The sequence below is a fragment of the Phodopus roborovskii genome, unplaced genomic scaffold (assembly GCF_943737965.1).
Source record: "Phodopus roborovskii unplaced genomic scaffold, PHOROB, whole genome shotgun sequence".
NCBI lineage: Eukaryota > Metazoa > Chordata > Mammalia > Rodentia > Cricetidae > Phodopus > Phodopus roborovskii.
The window spans coordinates 6,713,855-6,732,708 of NW_026126448.1; the positions used below are offsets into that span (position 1 = coordinate 6,713,855).

General features: G+C 38.3%; 1 protein-coding gene across 9 annotated transcripts in view; it reads right to left on the minus strand.

Moving 5' to 3' along the window:
* Mast2 (microtubule associated serine/threonine kinase 2) overlaps window positions 1-18,854 on the minus strand; it is a 142,409-nt gene that overhangs the window by 64,315 nt on the left and 59,240 nt on the right. For 5 of the 9 annotated variants that reach the window (XM_051188520.1, XM_051188519.1, XM_051188518.1 and 2 more), the window contains one exon: window positions 17,383-17,577. The exons of the other annotated variants lie outside the window; for them this stretch is intronic. In XM_051188520.1, coding sequence (XP_051044477.1) covers window positions 17,383-17,577 — 195 coding nt within the window. The remainder of the gene's footprint in view (window positions 1-17,382; window positions 17,578-18,854) is intronic. 9 annotated transcript variants of the gene reach the window in all.

Genomic DNA, 18,854 nt, shown 5'->3' on the forward strand with positions numbered 1-18,854 from the left:
AACTATGTATTATCAATTAAGCAGAGATTATCAATAAGGATGAAACAGCAGAACTCAACAATATTATTTGTGACAGCCAAACAAAACAAAATAACAACTCAGACCTACTGCTGCCTGAAAGATAAATCATAGTACACAAACCATTTTACTCAGTGAAAGATTACTCAGCACAGCAATAGCAAGGAAGGAATTGTTGACTCACAAAATGGATAAATATGAAAAATAAATCAATACTTCAAGGCTACTACAAGTGACATTACCTTTGCTTATGTTTTCACCAGAGAGCACCAGGGTTTGATTGCATACCTCCTTCAGGTCTTTGTTAAATACATTCTTAGTGAATTTCCATCTAAGCCAGTGGTTCTCAACTTTCCTAATGCTGCGGCCCTTTAATTTCTGGTGTTGTGGTAACTCCAACCATAGAATTATTTTTGTTGCTACTTCATAACTGTAATTTTGCTATTGTTATGAACTACAATTTGTAAATAACTATTTTCTGATGGCCTTAGGTGACCCCTGTGAAAGGGGTCACAACCCACAAGTTGAGACCACTGTCCTAAGCATTTCATTTAAAACTGTACCCCTCCCAAACTCTACCCTCCTTTCCTGATAAAGTTTTCTCCACAGTACTTAACATTATTATTTTACTCATCCATTTTGCTGTCTGTTTTGCAATTAGACTCTGAAACTCTAGAGGATAGTGACTTTTATGTTTGCGATGCTTATTTCATGTTGCTAAAGGCCTAGAACAATGTTAAGATAGGCTCTCAAATGTTTACTAAATGAATAAATTAATGATTATGATTTGCAATAAGGACTAAATAAAGGCAGTATGTAATTACCTGTTATATGTAAATCAAATTATTACATTTAAACTTACTATGTATAAAATGAAAATCCCATGAAACAAGGGATGAATATATTAATATGAACTACATTTGCTTCTTTAACTTTGAAATAAAATATAGAACACCAAAGATCATATTTCTAGGCCACATGCCTTTTAACAAAGGTACACATAATCTCACTTGGCTAATCTGTTAACAGCTACAAGAGGGAGAAGAAAGGTCAAATACTCTGGTACAGATGCCAGGATCAGCTAAGACCCAAAACAAGGAACTGGATAACTTTTCCCTTTCAAGAGGCTCTAGCTGTTTCCCCAGGATCAGAAGAGGATCAAGACTTCATTCTTTCATCTCAATGAGGAGAAGGTACTTGGTGTCTGAGAGTCAGGAATACTAACTCAACTGATGGCAAGTAACCTGAAAGTTCACTGAGCTGATGCTCTGCTGCTAACTACAAAAATCTGGTCAGTAGAGTGAGGCCTGGCATTTCATCTCACATGCCTCACTGTGGCCATCTCAATGGACTGTGGAAGCAGCACAATGTAGACAGGATGCTCAGCAGATTCCTTAAGCATCTCCAAGTTTCCAATCCCAGAGGTCTAGTTTCTGTTTGAGCACTTGGCTAGTTACTTTAGGGTCAGGAAAAGACCACTTCTGTTTCATTCCGTGTAAACAAGATAGAGAACCCAGAGCAATTTCAGGCCAACCATTTCCAGACACTGTTTTATAGTAATAACAGAGATGATGTAATAACCAAAATGATGTCCTTGTTAAGACCAAGATATGTGCATAGTAGAAAATTATGGGAGGTTTACTTAAACACCACATAGTAATAATTATCACCAATGCATTCTATTTCTTACACAGATTACTTCTCCCACCCCCCCTCTCATTTATCCTCTTTTCCTACTTCTACTTTATTCCTAACACAAGAAGGACACTAATGACCTCTTTAAAGTATAAATTATACAACTTCACTCTTCTGCACAAAAGGCTATTGATTCTAAATAGATCTGATATGTTAACTAATGGTTCCCTTTTTCCTAGAATGACCTTTTCCAGCAAACATGGCAAAAAAAAAAAAAAAAAAAAAAACCTCTGTACTCCTTTAAAACTATTCAAATGCTACCTTCCCCATTTCACTAAATGGCAATAGGATTTACTCTCCTTTATCTTCACTTCCTAGGAACAATTATCATCTTCTGACAAACTATACAAATTAAAAAATTTGTTAGGAATTATGTCTATCTCTTCTCCAAGAGATATTCCTGTCACTCAGAAATAGTGTCTCTAGCAAGGTCAATTTTTCTTTTTCCTTTTTCAAGGCACTGCTTCCCTGCACAGCCCTGCCTGTCCCCCTGCACTCAAGAGATCTGCCTGCCTCTGCTGCAAGCTAATTTTTCTAATGTAAACAAATTAATATATTTCCATAGCAACAGGTAGCCAGAGTCCTCCCCACTCCCCAGGATACCCAATCAGAGAATCTAGAGGGAAGGCCTCTATTATAAGCCCCAAATTCCTTTTCTCCAAGGCTAGTGGCATCTCTCCTTGAATTAAGCTATCCATTAGAGATGCTTGTTTAATTAGCCTCTTCATCCTCTTTCTGACAGGGGCCAGAAAGATGGCTCAGCAGTTATGAGTGCTTACAGAGAATAACCATTTGGTTCCCAGCACCCATATCAGGTATCTTCAGCTCCAGGGGATCTGCCATCCAAAATAGCCCTCTACAGGCATCCTCACCCTCGTGCATTCCATCCCCTCCCTAACACACTTTATGATGGCAGGATAAACTTTGTTTTTAAGATAGGGAACTAGTCTGGAAAGGAGGGAGAAAAGACATAAAAAGATATATACAAATGGTCACAGAAACAGCGTATGTAATTATGTGTAATAGTTCTAACTGGAAACAATCCAAATGTCTATCACCTGGTGACTGAACAAAATACTATCTATTGAAAAAGGGAATAATGGCTGGGCAGTGGTGGCGCACACCTTTAGTCCCAGCAATCGTGGGGCAGAGGCAGGTGGATCTCTTGAGTTTGAGGCCAGCCTAGATAGCCAGTGCTATTACACAGAGAAACCCTATCTCAAAAATAAATAAATAATAAACAAAAACAAAAAAAGTGATAGCAAAAAGGGAATAATGATTAAACTGTAAAAACATGTAACTCAAATTAAAGAAGCTAGAATTGAAACACTAGAACAATAAAATGTATGTGAAATGTTCAAATACATGTCTTCAATCCTAGCACTCCAGAAACAGACAGATCTCTATAAATCAAACCCAGCTTTGGTCTACATGGTGAGCTCCAGGCCAGCTAAGACTAAATAGTGAAATCCAGTTTCAAAATAAAATATCAGGTCATCTGCTGCCTAGGGGTAAGACTAACACAAACACAAAGATTAAATACAAATGGGTAAAAGGGAAATTCCCAAGAAAAGGAAACATTCTACACAACTGTCTATTTCTCTAAATGTAAAAACTACCACATTACTTATACTTGGTGTGTTATATAACATGCAAATTATATCTTAAAAACCTATTTTTCTTGAAACCCTGTACCCCTGAGCCACATCCCCAACTTACTTGTGGTACATTAGTGGTCTTCTTAATTCTTTTTCTTTCCCTTCTTTCCTTTCTTCCTTCCTCCCTCCCTTCCTCCTTCCCTCCCTCAATAATTAAGTTTAGAAAATAGCCAAGCAGTGGTAGTGCACACTTTTAATCCCAACACTTAGGAGGCAAATGGATTTCTGTGAGTTCAAGGCCTGCCTGGCCTACAAAGCAAGTTCCAGGACTAGCTCCATAATGACTGAGAAAACATGTCTTGAAAAATCAAAAACCAACAAAACAAAACATAAGATGTGTGGTGGTCATATGGGTCAGGGTAGGTAGTAAGAGATGCTGAGGTGTTATCTACTTAAAGAAAATAGTGGTATTGGTGTGTCATGAAGTGTAGGAAATCAACAAGGTAAGGAAAGCTTTTGTACCCACATATGGTCAGAGGGTACAGAGATTCATTGTAAAGTGAAGAAAAAAAAGTAACAATAATGAGGATAACTGTAGTCAAGGTTCTCATTAGCAAAAGAAAGAAAGAATGAATGAATTATAAAACAGAAACTACAAAAAAGCTAGAATGAGCTAGAATTGAAAGCAGAGATATCAAGTAAGCCAAGAGTTTTAAGATATGTGTAATACATGCATGCATTACCTAAAACAGTGTACATAATAAGTATCAGCAAGTTCTTTTAAATAACATTCTCTAACCACAAGAACTATACATTAGATAGAAATAGTTAAATCCAGGGTTAGAAAAGAGAAGGTAAGAGATAAACTAAACAGGAATACTTTATGGGACCAAAAAAGGAAGTTTTCACAAGAATGACATGTCTATCATATATATACTTGATATATAATATATTTCAAAAGGACAGAGGCCAACATAAAGAAACACCTTTGGAACAAATGGTGTAACTTCAGCACCAGCACATATAAGGATAGTAACAGATTATGGGACCGAGAGACGGTGATGGGAGATATCATTCTGTAAATATGTTTCTCTTATTGGTTAATGAATAAAGCACTGTTGGCCTATAGGAAGGGAAGACAGGTGAAACTAGAGACAGGGAGGATTCTGGGAGATGTAGAGAGGAGTCAAGATGTAGGACGTGAGAGGAGTAAGGGGTCTGGACCCTCTCTCTGGTAAGATAAGACCACGTGGAAACAATTAGATTGATAGAAATGGGTTAATAATTAAAAGAGATCTAGCCAATAAGAAGCTCTAGCTATTTGCCAACGGCTTTATAACTATTCTCTGTGTTATTTTGGGACTGATGTGGCTCTGGGACCAGGCTGGCTCCTACAACATGAGTACTAAGAACTTCCACTTAAAACTTGACAAAAGCTTAAATAAGGATTTTAGAAACAAAAGAACAGACAAAAACAAGGCTTCTTGGTAGAAGCATTGTTCTTGGTTGGGCTCTGTTTTGCTAGACAGAGACTCTTGAGGCTCCTTTAAGGAAAGTTTCCTGACTGGGCCTAAGATGCAAAAAACCCACAGGGCTCTTTAAAGAGGGCCTAAAAACAACTGAATGGTGTATACAGAGCTGGCAAAGCAGTGACCACATCTCCAAGCTGGCAGCATGAGGCTTGATGGCAGCATAGACCACAGGATGGTGGTAAACGCCAGCCGCCGCCCCCCCCCCCACCACTGTCCCTTTCTCTACCTCATGGTGTTGTTTAGCAGATAAAAGACTCGTGGCCAGAAAAGGGTAAAGATTTACAGTAAAGACAGATTCAGATAAAGGAAAACTCTAAAGGTTTAGAGTGTATTTAAAATATATGTGGGTTTGGAAGAAAAATGAAACAGGATAAAGTGGTTAAAAAAAAAAATAGAGAGTAGCTGCATATGATGGTGTACCCCCAGCACTCAGGAGTCAGAGGCAAGCAGATTTCCATGATTTCAAGGCCAACCTTGTGTACAGCATTAACCCCAGGACAGGCAAAAGCACACGGAGAAACCCCGTCTCATAAAATGAAAAAACAGAAGTAGAAGAAATAGAGTAATAAAAAAGCCTCGTGAAGATGGAAAGTACACAGAGAGTCTGGATACTGTAATGCTATTGTGTTGTCTTTAAATTGCTCAATTGTTAAAGAGGGAACAATAACTGCTAAAACACACAATTATCAATGTTACTAAATTAATCCAACTTATCTATTTTAAAAATGACTTGACTTCAAATTTAAGTTTAAGGACTGAGGAAAAGAATTTCTATTTTTATTTCCACAGAAAGTGAAAAGCTGTGGATTCCTTCCACACTAATATGATTTGATCAAGTAAGACCCCCTGAAACAATGTCACAGGTGATCCAATATTCAAAACAGCTGAGTCAAGGCAGCCTTGCAGACCACTACAAACAGAATTTCTGGATCTTCTTGAGATCCCCAAAACAGCATCCTCAACCAGCAGGAAGCAGTTTGGAAAGAGATATTGCGGTAAATAAGGATCAGGATAAACAAATAGGCCGAATAGATGTTTATTCAGGGAGAAATAACTTACAACCTAGACAGATGAACACCAGGAAATTCAACCCGATCCTCTCCTGTCCGAGTCACGCCAGAAAGAGAGAGCGCCTTCCTGGCCCCCTCCGACCTCCTTCCTCAGGTCACCTCCACCCATCGCTCCACCCCCCAATGGGCGTGGTCAGTGCTACAGAAGGACTACCTCACTACAATTCCCCTTTTAGTCTAAAGAAAAGATTTAGGCTTAATACAAAACTATATACAAAACAGTGAATAACAAGTGTGCTCTAAGAAAAGGAGAATCGAGAACAAAATGACCTACATATCTAGTCCTAGGGTGAGGGCATAATGGAGTTTACAATAGAGTTGTCCTAAGCTGGAAAATGTAAGTCTAGTACCTAATATATCTAACTAGGAAGAGAGAATAATAGTTGTGATAGTTTAATCTTCAACCTCATCAAGACCTGAGAAGGAAATTAACAATACTAGAGTAGACAGGAAATGCGGATGGACAACTTCCAAAAGGTGCAGCAAGGACAGAAACAGCAAGCCACCTGAACAGTCACCCTAGGTCTCACAGCGACGTTGGTACACCCAGATTTGGCTAAGGCCAAGAGAACTTGACAGACCACAACAACAGCAGGGAAATAGAATGGCTGTCTTACCCTGACTTGGCAAGGTCAAGCAGTCTTGTATATTTGTCTCCTTAGGATCCCCATTATGAAGTTTGCTTCCAATATGGCAAGACTAGCCATTTGGACAAGATACTGCTCTTGTCTGGACTGTTTGACTTTGTTCTATATAAACTGGACATGCAGGACCCACAAAAAAGTAACTGCTGATTCAAGATGGACATTGCTACAGAGTTCTGCTTCATGGAAGAGTCCGCCAGACAGTCTACAGGACACAAAAAAAGTGACTGACAAACTGCCAAGATGACAGTTTAAAGTTTCCTGCTTTGCTGAAGTGTCTGCCAGACACACTATGGCCTATGGGCTAAAGATGGAAGATTACAAAAGAACTTCGGGTGACCAGGCAGTGAGTTGTCTCTGTCATTTCTATAGTTTATATACTATCCTTCTGTGGTCTTTCAAGGAGTTGAAGACAAATAGTTATGGTTATAGTTTTCCTTAGTTAGGTTTAAAGATAAGTTACATATAGGACTTTAGACTCACAAAGATGTAATAGATGATGAAATAGTTTCTTAAATCTTGATAAATGTTAATGAACTAAATATTGTTAACTGTGATTCTTATTTGATAACTGTTGTGTTATATATTTAGCTATGTTAAGGTTAAAACCCTTCTTTTTATTTAGACAGAAAAGAGGAGATGATGGGAGATGTCATTCTGTATATGTTTTTCATACTGGTTAATAATAAAGCACTGTTGGCCAATAGGAAAGGAGGATAGGAGGGACTAGGAGACAAGGAGGAAGAGGAAGTAGTAAAGGGAGTCAAGATGGAGAGTCAGGAGAGAGCTGGACGCCAGCCGCCTCCCCGGTAAGAGAAGGCCATGTGAAAATACATAGATCAGCAGAAATGGGTTAATAATTAAAAGCAGAGCTAGCCGATAAGAAACAAGTAACCGGCCCAACAGTATTGTATCAAATATAGAGTCTCTGTGTATTATTTGGGGCTGGCCCGGCAGCAGGACAAGACCAGCGGCGGCAGGCGGAAAAACCATACAGGTTACAAAGAACAACACCAAAAATCCTAAATGTTTGTTCTCATTTAAATGGGGTTGGTTATAAATGGTTAATGATCACAACCAATCTCTTCTTAAAAAGTAAAAGGGGATTATGGTACAGAGATGAATACTTTGTTTTGGAACGGATTTTCATTTATTGATACAAATTTAAGGTCAATTTTGTGATATGTATATCTCTCCTCTTAAGTATTGTGTTTATAGAGCCCATTTAAAAATGTAATGTATAATTAAGTACAAATTATAGTTACCTGTAATAGTTAAAACTTACAGTTAGGTTTGTTAGGTTTTTACAGATAGAGATATATTTCAAATGGATAGGCATTCTTCAAACCTTTCAAAGACCTACAGAATATGCCATTTAAAATGGTTTAAGGGCTTTTCTTGACAGCGAGGCACAACTACTCCTGGCAACACCGCCTGCATCAGAAAGGAAGATGGACATTGACAAAACTCGTTATGCAGTTTACTCCCAATATGGCAAGACTAGCCATTTGGGCAAGAAACTGCTCTTGGCTGGACTATTTGATTTCATGCTGTATAAACTGAGCATGCAGGATCCACAGAAAAGTGACTGCTGAAACAAGATGGACATTGCTACAGGATTCCTGCTTCATGGAAGAGTCTGCCAGACAGCCTGCAGGACACAGAGAAAAGGGACTGACAAACTGCCAATACAAGTGGACAGTTTAAAGTTTCCTGCTTTGTTGAGGAGTCTGCCAGACACACTATGGCCTATGGGCTGAAAATGAAACATTACAGAAGAACTTTGGGTGACTGTCCAGGCAGCCAGATGTCTCTGTCCTAGAGTTTATATATTATCCTTCTGTGGTCTTTGATGGAGTTGAAGACAGATAGTTATGGTTATAGTTTTCCTTAAGATTAAAGATAAGTTACATATAAGACTTTAGACTCACAAAGATAGGATAGATGATGGAATATTTCTTTAAATCTTGCTAAATGTTAATGGACTAATATTGTTAACTATAGTCCTTATTTGATAACTGTTTTGTCATATGCAATTTCACTATGTTAAAGTTAAAGCCCTTCCTTTCATTTAGACAGAAAAGAGGAGATGATGGGAGATGCCATTCTGTAAATATGTTTATCTTATTGGTTAATGAAGCACTATTGGCCTAGAGGAAAGCAAGGCAGATAGGTCTAGGAGACAAGGAGGATCTAGGAGATGTAGTAGACAGGAGGCAAGATGTAGGCTTTGAGAAGAATAAGAGGTCCAGATTCTCTCTCTCTCCAGTAAGACTACGTGGAAACACTGAGATTGATAGGAATGGGTTAATATTAAAAACAGGGCTAGCCAGTAAGAAACGCTAGTAACAGGCCAACTGCTTTATATCTAATACAGCATCTCTGTGTGTTATTTTGGGATTGATGTGGCCATGGGACCAAGCTGACAGGGAAGTGCTTGCAACAAGATGGTTTGCAGTTACATCAGATTCCCAGCACCTACATAATAGTTAACAATAGTCTGTAATGCCAGTTCCTGGGGGATTCAACACCCTCTTTTGGCATATATGGGTACAGCACTCATGTGGCACACAGATTAAAACACAGGCAAAACATACACCTACATGTGTAAAATAAAAAATTAAAAATATTTTAAAAAACAAATTATACCACATTGAGTAAAGTAGGAAGCTATTAAATTCATGTGATATAGTTAAGTGAATAAGAAAAGGAGAAAGTTTTCTAAAGTACTATTTAGCAACCCAAGCAATGTAATCATCACAGAACAATAAAAATCAGTGGGTAAAGTTATTATTATTCTATGTATCTATTTATGTAGCTATGTGTCTATGTATGTATGCACATCTATCTATCTATCTATCTATCTATCTATCTATCTATCTATCCATCTATTATCTAATCTATCACCTTTCACTGATTCTGGGTTTCAAAACCAGAGCATTAAACATGATAGGCAAACCACTCAATCACTGGATGACATCACCAACTCAATGGGTCAAATTGTGATGGAAAATAATTTAAATATTAAAAATTTGATAAGGAATAGGGGCTTAGGAAAACAATTTCATAAAATATTTGTCAATTAAGAAGAGATTTAAAAGTGCTGGTAAGATGGTTCCTTGGATAGAAGGGTTTGCTGCTCAGTCTAATAATGATCTGAATTCCATTTCTAGAACCAACAAGGTAGAGAAAGCCAGAACCAACTTCCCCAAGTTGACCTCTGACATCCACAAATTTGTTGTGACATGAGTGCTCAACCCAAATACATTAAAACATAATTTTAAAAACTGTTTAAAAGTTTAAAAGTATTTTAAGGTAACAACACTGAAAACAAGCATGTATTACCTTATTCAGATCATCAAGGTTAACTTCATGATAATGGTATAAAAATGAAGCCTGTGTCACTGAGTGGATGACATTCTTACCTGAATCTAATTGTAATGATTAGCAAGCATGAATAGATGAATGTTCTATCAAATAGCTGGCTGCAGTGGAGTTTTTGTTTGTTTTGTGGGGACTGTTTTGGACAGTCCTGTGTAGCCCTGGCTTTCTGGAACACACTCTGTAGACCAGGTTGGCCTGGAACACACAGAGATCCACCTGCCTCTGCTGCCAAGTGCTGGGATAAAGGCATGCACTACCACTGCCCAGCTTCCTCATGTGATGGGAGATGTCATTCTGTATATGTTTCTCATACTGGTTAATAATAAAGCACTGTTGGCCAATAGGAAAGGAAGATAGGAGGGACTAGGAGACAAGGAGGAAATAGGAAGTAGTAAGGAGGAGTCAGGATGGAGAGTCTGGAGAGAGCTGGACGCCAGCCGCCTCCCCGGTAAGAGAAGGCCATATGAATATACATAGATCAGCAGAAATGGGTTAATAATTAAAAGCAGAGCTAGCCGATAAGAAACAAGTAACCGGGCCAACAGCATTGTATCAAATACAGAGTCTCTGTGTATTATTTGGGGCTGGCGCGGTGGCAGGAAAAGACCAGGCGGCGGGCTGGAAAAACAGTACTTGTTACACTCATGCATCTCTCTCTCTCTCTCTCTCTCTCTCTCTCTCTCTCTCTCTCTCTCTCTCTCTCTCTCTCTTTTTAAACTCTGAAGTTGTTACCATTCCTCAGGTTTTTAAAATGTGTTTATTTATCCTGTATAGTGTTCTGTCAACTTGTTTGCCTGCATACCAGAAGAGGCCATCAAATCTCATTATAGATGGTTGTGCTTAACTATGTGGTTGCTGGGAATTGAACTCAGGACCTCTGGAAGAGTAGTCAATGCTCTTAACCTCTGAGCCATCTCTCCAGTCCACCTCTTGTATAGTTTTTATCACTCTTTTATTATATAATTTTCCCTTATTATTCTAATTGAATTGTTTTCTGTGCTATATAGAAGCTTTTTTGCTTTTTGGTTTTGTTTTTCAAGACAGGGTTTCTCTGTGTGACTGTCCTGAAACTCGATTTGTAGACCAGGCCTCACACTCACTGAGATCCAGCCACCTGCCTCTGCCACCACAGCACTAGGTTTAAAGGCGTGCACCACCACTACTCAGCCTGTAGCTTTTTCATTATAATCCTACTTATCTATTTTTATTCTCATTTCTTTTACTTTTTTGGGTTATACTGGATTAGATCTTTGTGCTTTAAGAGTTTACTGGGACAGTAGCTGAAATATGAATTAACATTATGAGTCAGTGACAGTATTTATGAATTTACTGGCTTAAATGTATATTTCATAACTATAAAATGTGCATAGGAAGTATGTACTATTCAGAAACTGATCCTTGAATACATTAGGTATGAGGGAGGGTCTAAGCTTGTTCTGTAAAGGGGCACATAGTGTCTTGGCTTTAGTGGGCTACATGTAGTCTGTATTGCATTTTCTTTGTTTTGTTCTAAATATATGTGTGCCATGGCACATATGCAGCACACATATGCAACACACACAGGCAGGCAGGCAGACACGAGAACAGTAAAGAAAAACGGGATCTTGTACTTCCATATATACATACATACATACATACATACATACATACATACATATATCTTTATCACTTTCTCCTGTTACAAGCTAAAACTTTGAATGGTAGACAGAGAAAGTGATGGGAGTTGGGGGGACAGGGGAAGAGGGGAGGGTGAGGTAACTGGGATTGACATGTAAAACAATCTTGTTTCAAATTTAAATAAAAAAAATATCATAAAAAAAGACAGAAAAAGTGGATAACCTTGTGCTGTTCCTCATTTTAGAGGAATTTCTTTCCATTTTTTTCCTGTTTGGTATAATGTTGGCTAATGGTATGTCATGAGTGGACTTTATTATGTAGTAGTATGTGGCTTTTATTTAAAGTTTCTTCAGTGATTTTATCATGAAGGGATGTGGAACTTTGTTAAAGGCTTTCTTCTTGCAGCTATTGAAATGTTTTTGTTTTGTTTTTGTATCTTAACCTGATGTATGTTTTGTACTATATTTCTTAACTTCTGTATATTGAGTCAAACTTGGATCCCTAAAATGCAAACAATTAGGTCATGGTACCTGGTCTTGCATTTAATTTACAAAAATTTTATTGTGAACCAGGAATGGTGGCACACAACTTTAATCCCAGCACGTAGGAGGCTGAGACAGACAGCCTCCTATGAGTTTGAGACCAGCCTGGTCTACATATCATATCTGGCATCAGGCCAGATAAAGTGACACAGTGAGACCGTGTCTCTTATAAACAACAAAATATAAGAAAGAGTTTTACTGCATTCTTTTTGTATCTATGTTCATCAAATAAATTTGTCTGTGCTTTTCTCTTTGTATTTTTACTCAGTTTGGGTATCAAGATAATACTGTCTTTGAAGATTAATTTTAGAAAATTATCTTGATACTATCAAAACAGAGGCTTCAAAAATTGCTTCATTTTGTAGGAAGCCCCTAAGAGCACCTATCTTTTTGCCAAGTAAGTCTATAGGAAGTTTCTTCTACCTGTGGTACAGGAGGTGCTGGTGGACCCAAATGGCACCAACCACTGCAAGCTTCAGAAAGAAACTACCTGTTGATGACTGTTGTTAGATGCTGTATGGAAGGAATTACTAGGCAACAGGGAGTGAGCTAAAGCTAGAGTCCTTCAAATACTGGGCAGTGGTGGCGTACTCCTTTAATGCCAGTCTTCAGAATGCAGAGACAGGCTATCTCTTGAGTTTGAGGCCAGCCTGGTCTACAAATCGAGTTTCAGAACAGGCTCCAAGGCTACAGAGAAACCCTGTCTCAAAACACCCCCCAACCTCCAGTGGGGGGGGGGGTTTAAAGAGTCCTTCAAATACCAATTATCACTCTCACAAAGATTTCTTGCTGTAGCCAGGTTAATCTCTGTGAGTTCGAGGCCAGCCCAGTCTACAGAGCTAGTTTCAGGACAGTTGGGGCTACCCAGAGAAACACTTGAAAAACAAAAAAAGAACAAAACAAACAAAATTCCTCAGTGTGAATCAAGAGAGCTGTAGTAATTAAAAACTGACTTCTGTGTCCCACAAAGTTGCTAATAACAAACTTTTATTTCCAGTTAATTTACAAGTGGGTAAGTGACTAAACAGAGAAACAAACACTACTTTGTGTTATCTATTGCTTACATTATTTATCCTCTGATGACAAATCAACCAATACATATAAAGCACTTAAAAATGTTTAATACAAACAAATCTCAGCAAATAGCACATACTCTTATTCTTTGGTAATTTTATTTCTTAACCTTTTCTTGCTTTTTCTTTTTAATGTTATTTCATTTTAAGCAAGGCCTCATAGCTGGCTTTGAACTCCAATCATCCTGCTTCACATCCCAAGAACTGGAAATTTTATAGGCATGCACCACTTGGTCCAGCTTCACAGCTTTTCTTGATAAAGCATGATAAAACACAATAAAAAGAACCTGGTACATTTCTACTAGGTTTAACAATTGTGTGAGTTGGTCAAATATCACTATCTCATATCAGAAACATGAGCTCAAATATTAAGAATACTAAGATGATGAGGAAACTAATCAGAATAACTTTTGTGTCTTTAATACCATCCAGCCAACCAACAAGCCAAGCAACAATCATCCAGGTATGGTGGTATACAGCTGTACTTCCTTTCAACTACTTAGGAGGCTGAGACTTGTAAAAGGGAGATCTTAATTGGTCTAGATAATAAAAGTCCAGAGTCAGATATAAGGGGAATTCTGAGAGATCAGAGAGAAGGAGCAAGCCACAGCATACCTTATCTAATAAGGGTCGCTGCAGAGAAGAGAGCAATTTCCTGTTTCTCCCTGCTTATATCCTGTTTCTGCCCAGCTACACCACTTCCTGTCTGTCTGAACAGACCACCAGACCTCTATGATTAGCTACTGGCAGGCTCCATTCTCTGACCCCTAGACAGGCTTTATTTGTGCAAAAAAGATAACACCACAGAGGCTGAAAGATCACTTAACTCTATAAGGATACACAAAAGAGCCCAAAAATCTCTCTTGAGTTGAGGAGACCGAATTTGGAAAGGAGAAGTTGACCAGAATTTTCAAGACAGAGTATCATAAGGAAGACAGCTACAGAAAAAACTATGAAAATCGGCAAAGCACAATTGGCTGTAGCTGAGTACTAATCACAGAAAGAAAATAAGGAGGTGGCATACTCCTCCACCTCACACAGACACAACACTCCACATTCCCACCAATCTGATTGCAAAAACTTACAATGCATAGAAATCAAGACTACTACTCAGAAAAGGGGAAATGAGTTCCAAAATATGTTCAGATTACACCAAAGATTAAAAGTAATCCCTAAAAGGATCCAATGGCTTAATAAGTACATTCTAGAATCTTAAGACTAAAGAAATACAAAAATATTCTGTAAACATTAAACTAGTATTTTACACTGAATAGTGAACAAACATGCAAACAAGTCTACCAACAAACCAGCAGATTCATATTTTCATTATGCCTATTAATGTATGATACTGTTCTAAAACTACAGTTAACTAATCCAAGTCATGTGCCAAAACTAGACCCAAATTAGGCATCAGTGTCTGTGCCAACCTCACACGTGAAGAGGTGTTCAAAGACAGGGTCAAGCTCCTGGCATTGTTCAATGTCTAACATTATCCCAAGACCTGCAGATTTTGATCTCCAAAATCAAATCATGTCATTTAAATCTGAATACTCTGTAAGTAAAAACTACTTAGCCTTTTGACTTCTCTGGCACATTTTTCTTTCTTTCTTTCTTTTTTTTTTTTTTCCTAGTAGAAAACTTGGCACATATATCTTCATTAATTAACCTTCCTTTTACAAAATTTTACCCCGTTGGCTTCCAAGATATCTTTTTGGTTCTTGCTGAGCAGTTACTCCCCAGTCTTTACTCTGCTAGTTCATTATCTCCCTACCCTCTAAAAGTCACACTGCTGACTCTGTCCTTTGACATGTCTTAATTTTCTATCAACAGGAATTCACAGATGATTACATAAATCACTAATATGCTCTTAATTTCTAAATATATTACCTGTTATCTAGATTTTTGCTTCTTACTCATTGACTATGTAACTAACTATCTTGCAATTTTCAAATCTGTTACTTAACTCCAGTTTTTGGTTAATGAATCCAAAATCTTTAGCCATCCCTAACTTCCTTTTTCTTAAATCCCACACTGATTCCTTTAACAAATCCTATCAATTATACCCTTAAAATAACACACTAGGTCTAAGGAAATGGTTCTATAGGTAAAGTACTCACTGTGTGAACATGAGGACCTGAGTTTAGATCCCCAGCAACCTATACATAGGCCAGGAGTGGCTACATGCACTTGCAATCCCAGTGCTGGGAAGGTGGAGGCAGGAAGATAACTGGAACTCATTCACTCACCAACCAGTTTAGCTGAATCTGAGTGAGGTTAAGCTTATTTCTTAAAATATAAGAGAATGGTTGAAGCAGACACCCAATACCTCAATCTGGCCTTCAAATCCAAGTGCACATTCATGTATGCATATTTGCACACTCATGTACACGAATCTTCTCAAACAGGTATACTACACTAATACAAACAGTAAAAATAATTTCCCAAAGTTGATCACTTTTCACCTGCACCATCACAGGTTCAAACAAAGGTATCTTAACCTGGATAATACCACTAGCATTCTAATTATAATCAGAGTGATAATTTTATTTACACTTGATTTTTATTTTACATACTTTTTTGTTTTACATATTTGTGGCAGTCAAAGGACTATGTTGAACTACTTTCAGGCGTCAGTTCTTTCCTTCCACCGCCTGAGTTCTGGGGGCTAAACATAGGTCATAAGGGCTGGCTGCAAGTACCTTTACACACTGAGCCATCTCTCTTAACTCTCTTTTAATTACTTTTGAGACCATGTCTCATGTAGTCTAGGGTGGCCTGTATGCACATACTATGTATCCAGGTTTGCCTTGAACTTCTGACCTTCCTTGCTTCTGATTCCCAAGTGCTAAGATTTCAGGATTGGGCCACCATGCCTGTCACAGAGAAACCTTTGTACCCATCAATTTTTGTGCTTTAAACATTTTGTGTCTACTCACCTCAGCATAAAAACAAATACGCATACACTGGCCTTCAAAGCTCCACTTAATCTGACCAGCTCCACATTACTCCTCACATCTCATTTCACAGTATTCCCCATCTAGCTTATGACACACCAGCTTTGTGGAACTCTGTTGTACAAATCACATAGGAAGGGAACTCTTAGACCAGCGGTTCTCAACCTGTGGGTCACAACACCTATGGGGTTCAAACACCCTTTCACAGGGGTCACATCAGATATCCAGCATATCAGATATTTACATTACAATTTCTAACAGTAGCAAACTCATAGCTATGAAGTAGCAACTAAATAATATTATGGTTGGGGATCACCATGACATGAGGAACTGTATTTTTTGTGGTGTTTTGAGACAAGGTTTCTCTGGCTATCCTTGAACTTGCTCTGGTCTCGAACTCAGAGACCCACCTACCTTTACCTCTCTGTTCTGGGAGAAAAGATGTGTTCCACCATGTCCAACCAAGGAACTGTATTAAAGGGTCACACACAGCATTAGGTAGGTTGAGATCTACTGAGCTAGACCAAGTCCATGACAGGTAATATGCCTAAGCTTCAACATTCTTCCTGTAAATAGCTTTAGCAGGGCTCTGTGACAACTTCTTTTGTTGTTGTTGTTGTTTGTTTGTTTGTAAGTTCTCTGAGGATAGGGACTTCACCATTTTGTGGCCATTGCTTTGTCTCCTGTACCTAATGCAGTGCCTAACAACATATGTTCAAACACCACTGGATATATAAAAAGAAAAGTATAAAGAAAAAGAAGGAGAGCTATTTCCATCAGTTGGAATAAATCATTTGGCCTTTTTTTATTCTTAAGTATGAGTGTGTATTTAATGATTCATTTATTTTACTTTATTTATCCAAATCTTCTGCCTATATGCCTACTTGATCCCCTAGAACTAGTGTTACAGTTGTGGGTGATGGGAATCAAAGCCTTATCCTCCACATGAGCAAGTGCTCTTAACTGCTGATCCACCTCTCTAGGCCCTATAACACAGATATTTGTGCTATATAAAAGATGGATGTGTAATGAGGTGACCGCAGTCACAGGGTTAGGATGCCCACAAAAAATATCTTATTACCAATAAACTACCCTATACTTTCTTCAGAAAATTTGAATATAGCAGAGATCCATGAAGGACTTTTACAGCCTCTTACCAAAGTCTTCCCATTACTAAGGAGCAAAGTACAGATTTTATCTATGAGATCAAAAGCAACTGCCAATAATCCAATCAATTCATTGCAGGCTTCCTTACCTCCACTGCAGTGTGCGGCTGGAACAGGGACTGCAGGGACTGCTGTGGGCTTGAGGGTTCAAGAAAAAGACAAGAGGAGAAGTAGACAGCACACAATCAGCACTAAATGGGACTTTAGCCAGGGAGAGGGCTGGAGCCGATGAGGGTGAGAACATGTGCTGATTTACGTCGGCTCCTCGGCAAAGAGTAGAGATTCTGACAAGGTATCATAGTAAAAAAAAACAAAAAAAAAAAACAAAAAAACAGGGTCAGTGTTAATTTCTCCACCAAAAAGAAGCATATTCAAAGTGAATTAAGTTACTAAATTTAAGCAAGAGGCTTAAAAAAATTTGGTCAAAAATCATTCTCAGATATTCTATACCAGTACCAACGTTGGCAAACAGCACACAGACTAAAACGTATCCTACAGAGGACAGATAGTGCCTCAAATGGTACATGTCTATAATCTCAGTGCTTGGGCAGCTGATACATGAAAATCATGAGTTTAAAGCCAGCCTGGACTACATAGCAGGGCCCTGCCCCAAAAGAGTAAAATAAATTATAGTGCCCCCCAATATTATGGGCATACCTGAATTTTCACAAATGTAACATATTTTCCCCTTGTATATATGTTAGGATTCACTAAACCCTACAATAAGCTACTCTGTTGTTATCCTGTAAAATAATCTTAATTTTTAAATCTTTCTCCTTGAGTTGCTCAAGATGGTCTCTATCTTGTGGTATCCAGGGAATTGGATTATAAGCACCCATCACCATACTTGGCAGTCTTAAATCTTATCACATAATGTGAGGCTTAGTCACTTCAATGTATGTTATCAGGATTATAAAAATCTGGAAAAACAATCTCATTTTTATTTTGCTCCTAATTATTACTCTGCAACTAAATTATACAACGGTCTGTAGTCTAAAAAGGACAGATAGTGCCTCAAATGGTGGTACATGTTTATAACCTCAGTGCTTAAGAGGCTGATACAGGAAAATCATGTGTTTTAAAGCCAGCCTGAACTACATAGCAAGGCCCTGCCTCAAAAAGAATAAAATAAATTATAGGCATACCTAAAGTACTACAATGGACTTAGTCTAAAATGGATTGTTGGGGGGGGGTGGAGAGTAACAATAACAGTGGCCAGTTGTGGTAGCACACGCCTTTAATACCAACACAGGGGAAGCCAAGGCAGGTGATCTCTCCAAGTTTGAGGCAGGCTGATCTACAGAGTTACTTCCAGGACAGCCAGGGCCACACGAAAAAAATTCCTGTCTTGAAGGAAGGAAGGAAGGAAGGAAAAAAGGAAGGAAGGAAGGAAGGAAGGAAGGAAGGAAGGAAGGAAGGAAGGAAGGAAGGGGGGATGCTTATTGGCCCCTCCATCAGGGTTCTATTTCAAATTCATCTCTGAAACTGATATAAGACTCCCAATATAATGCACCAATGTTCATAGATTGTAACTTGACCATGCATATTTTTGGAAGTTTGC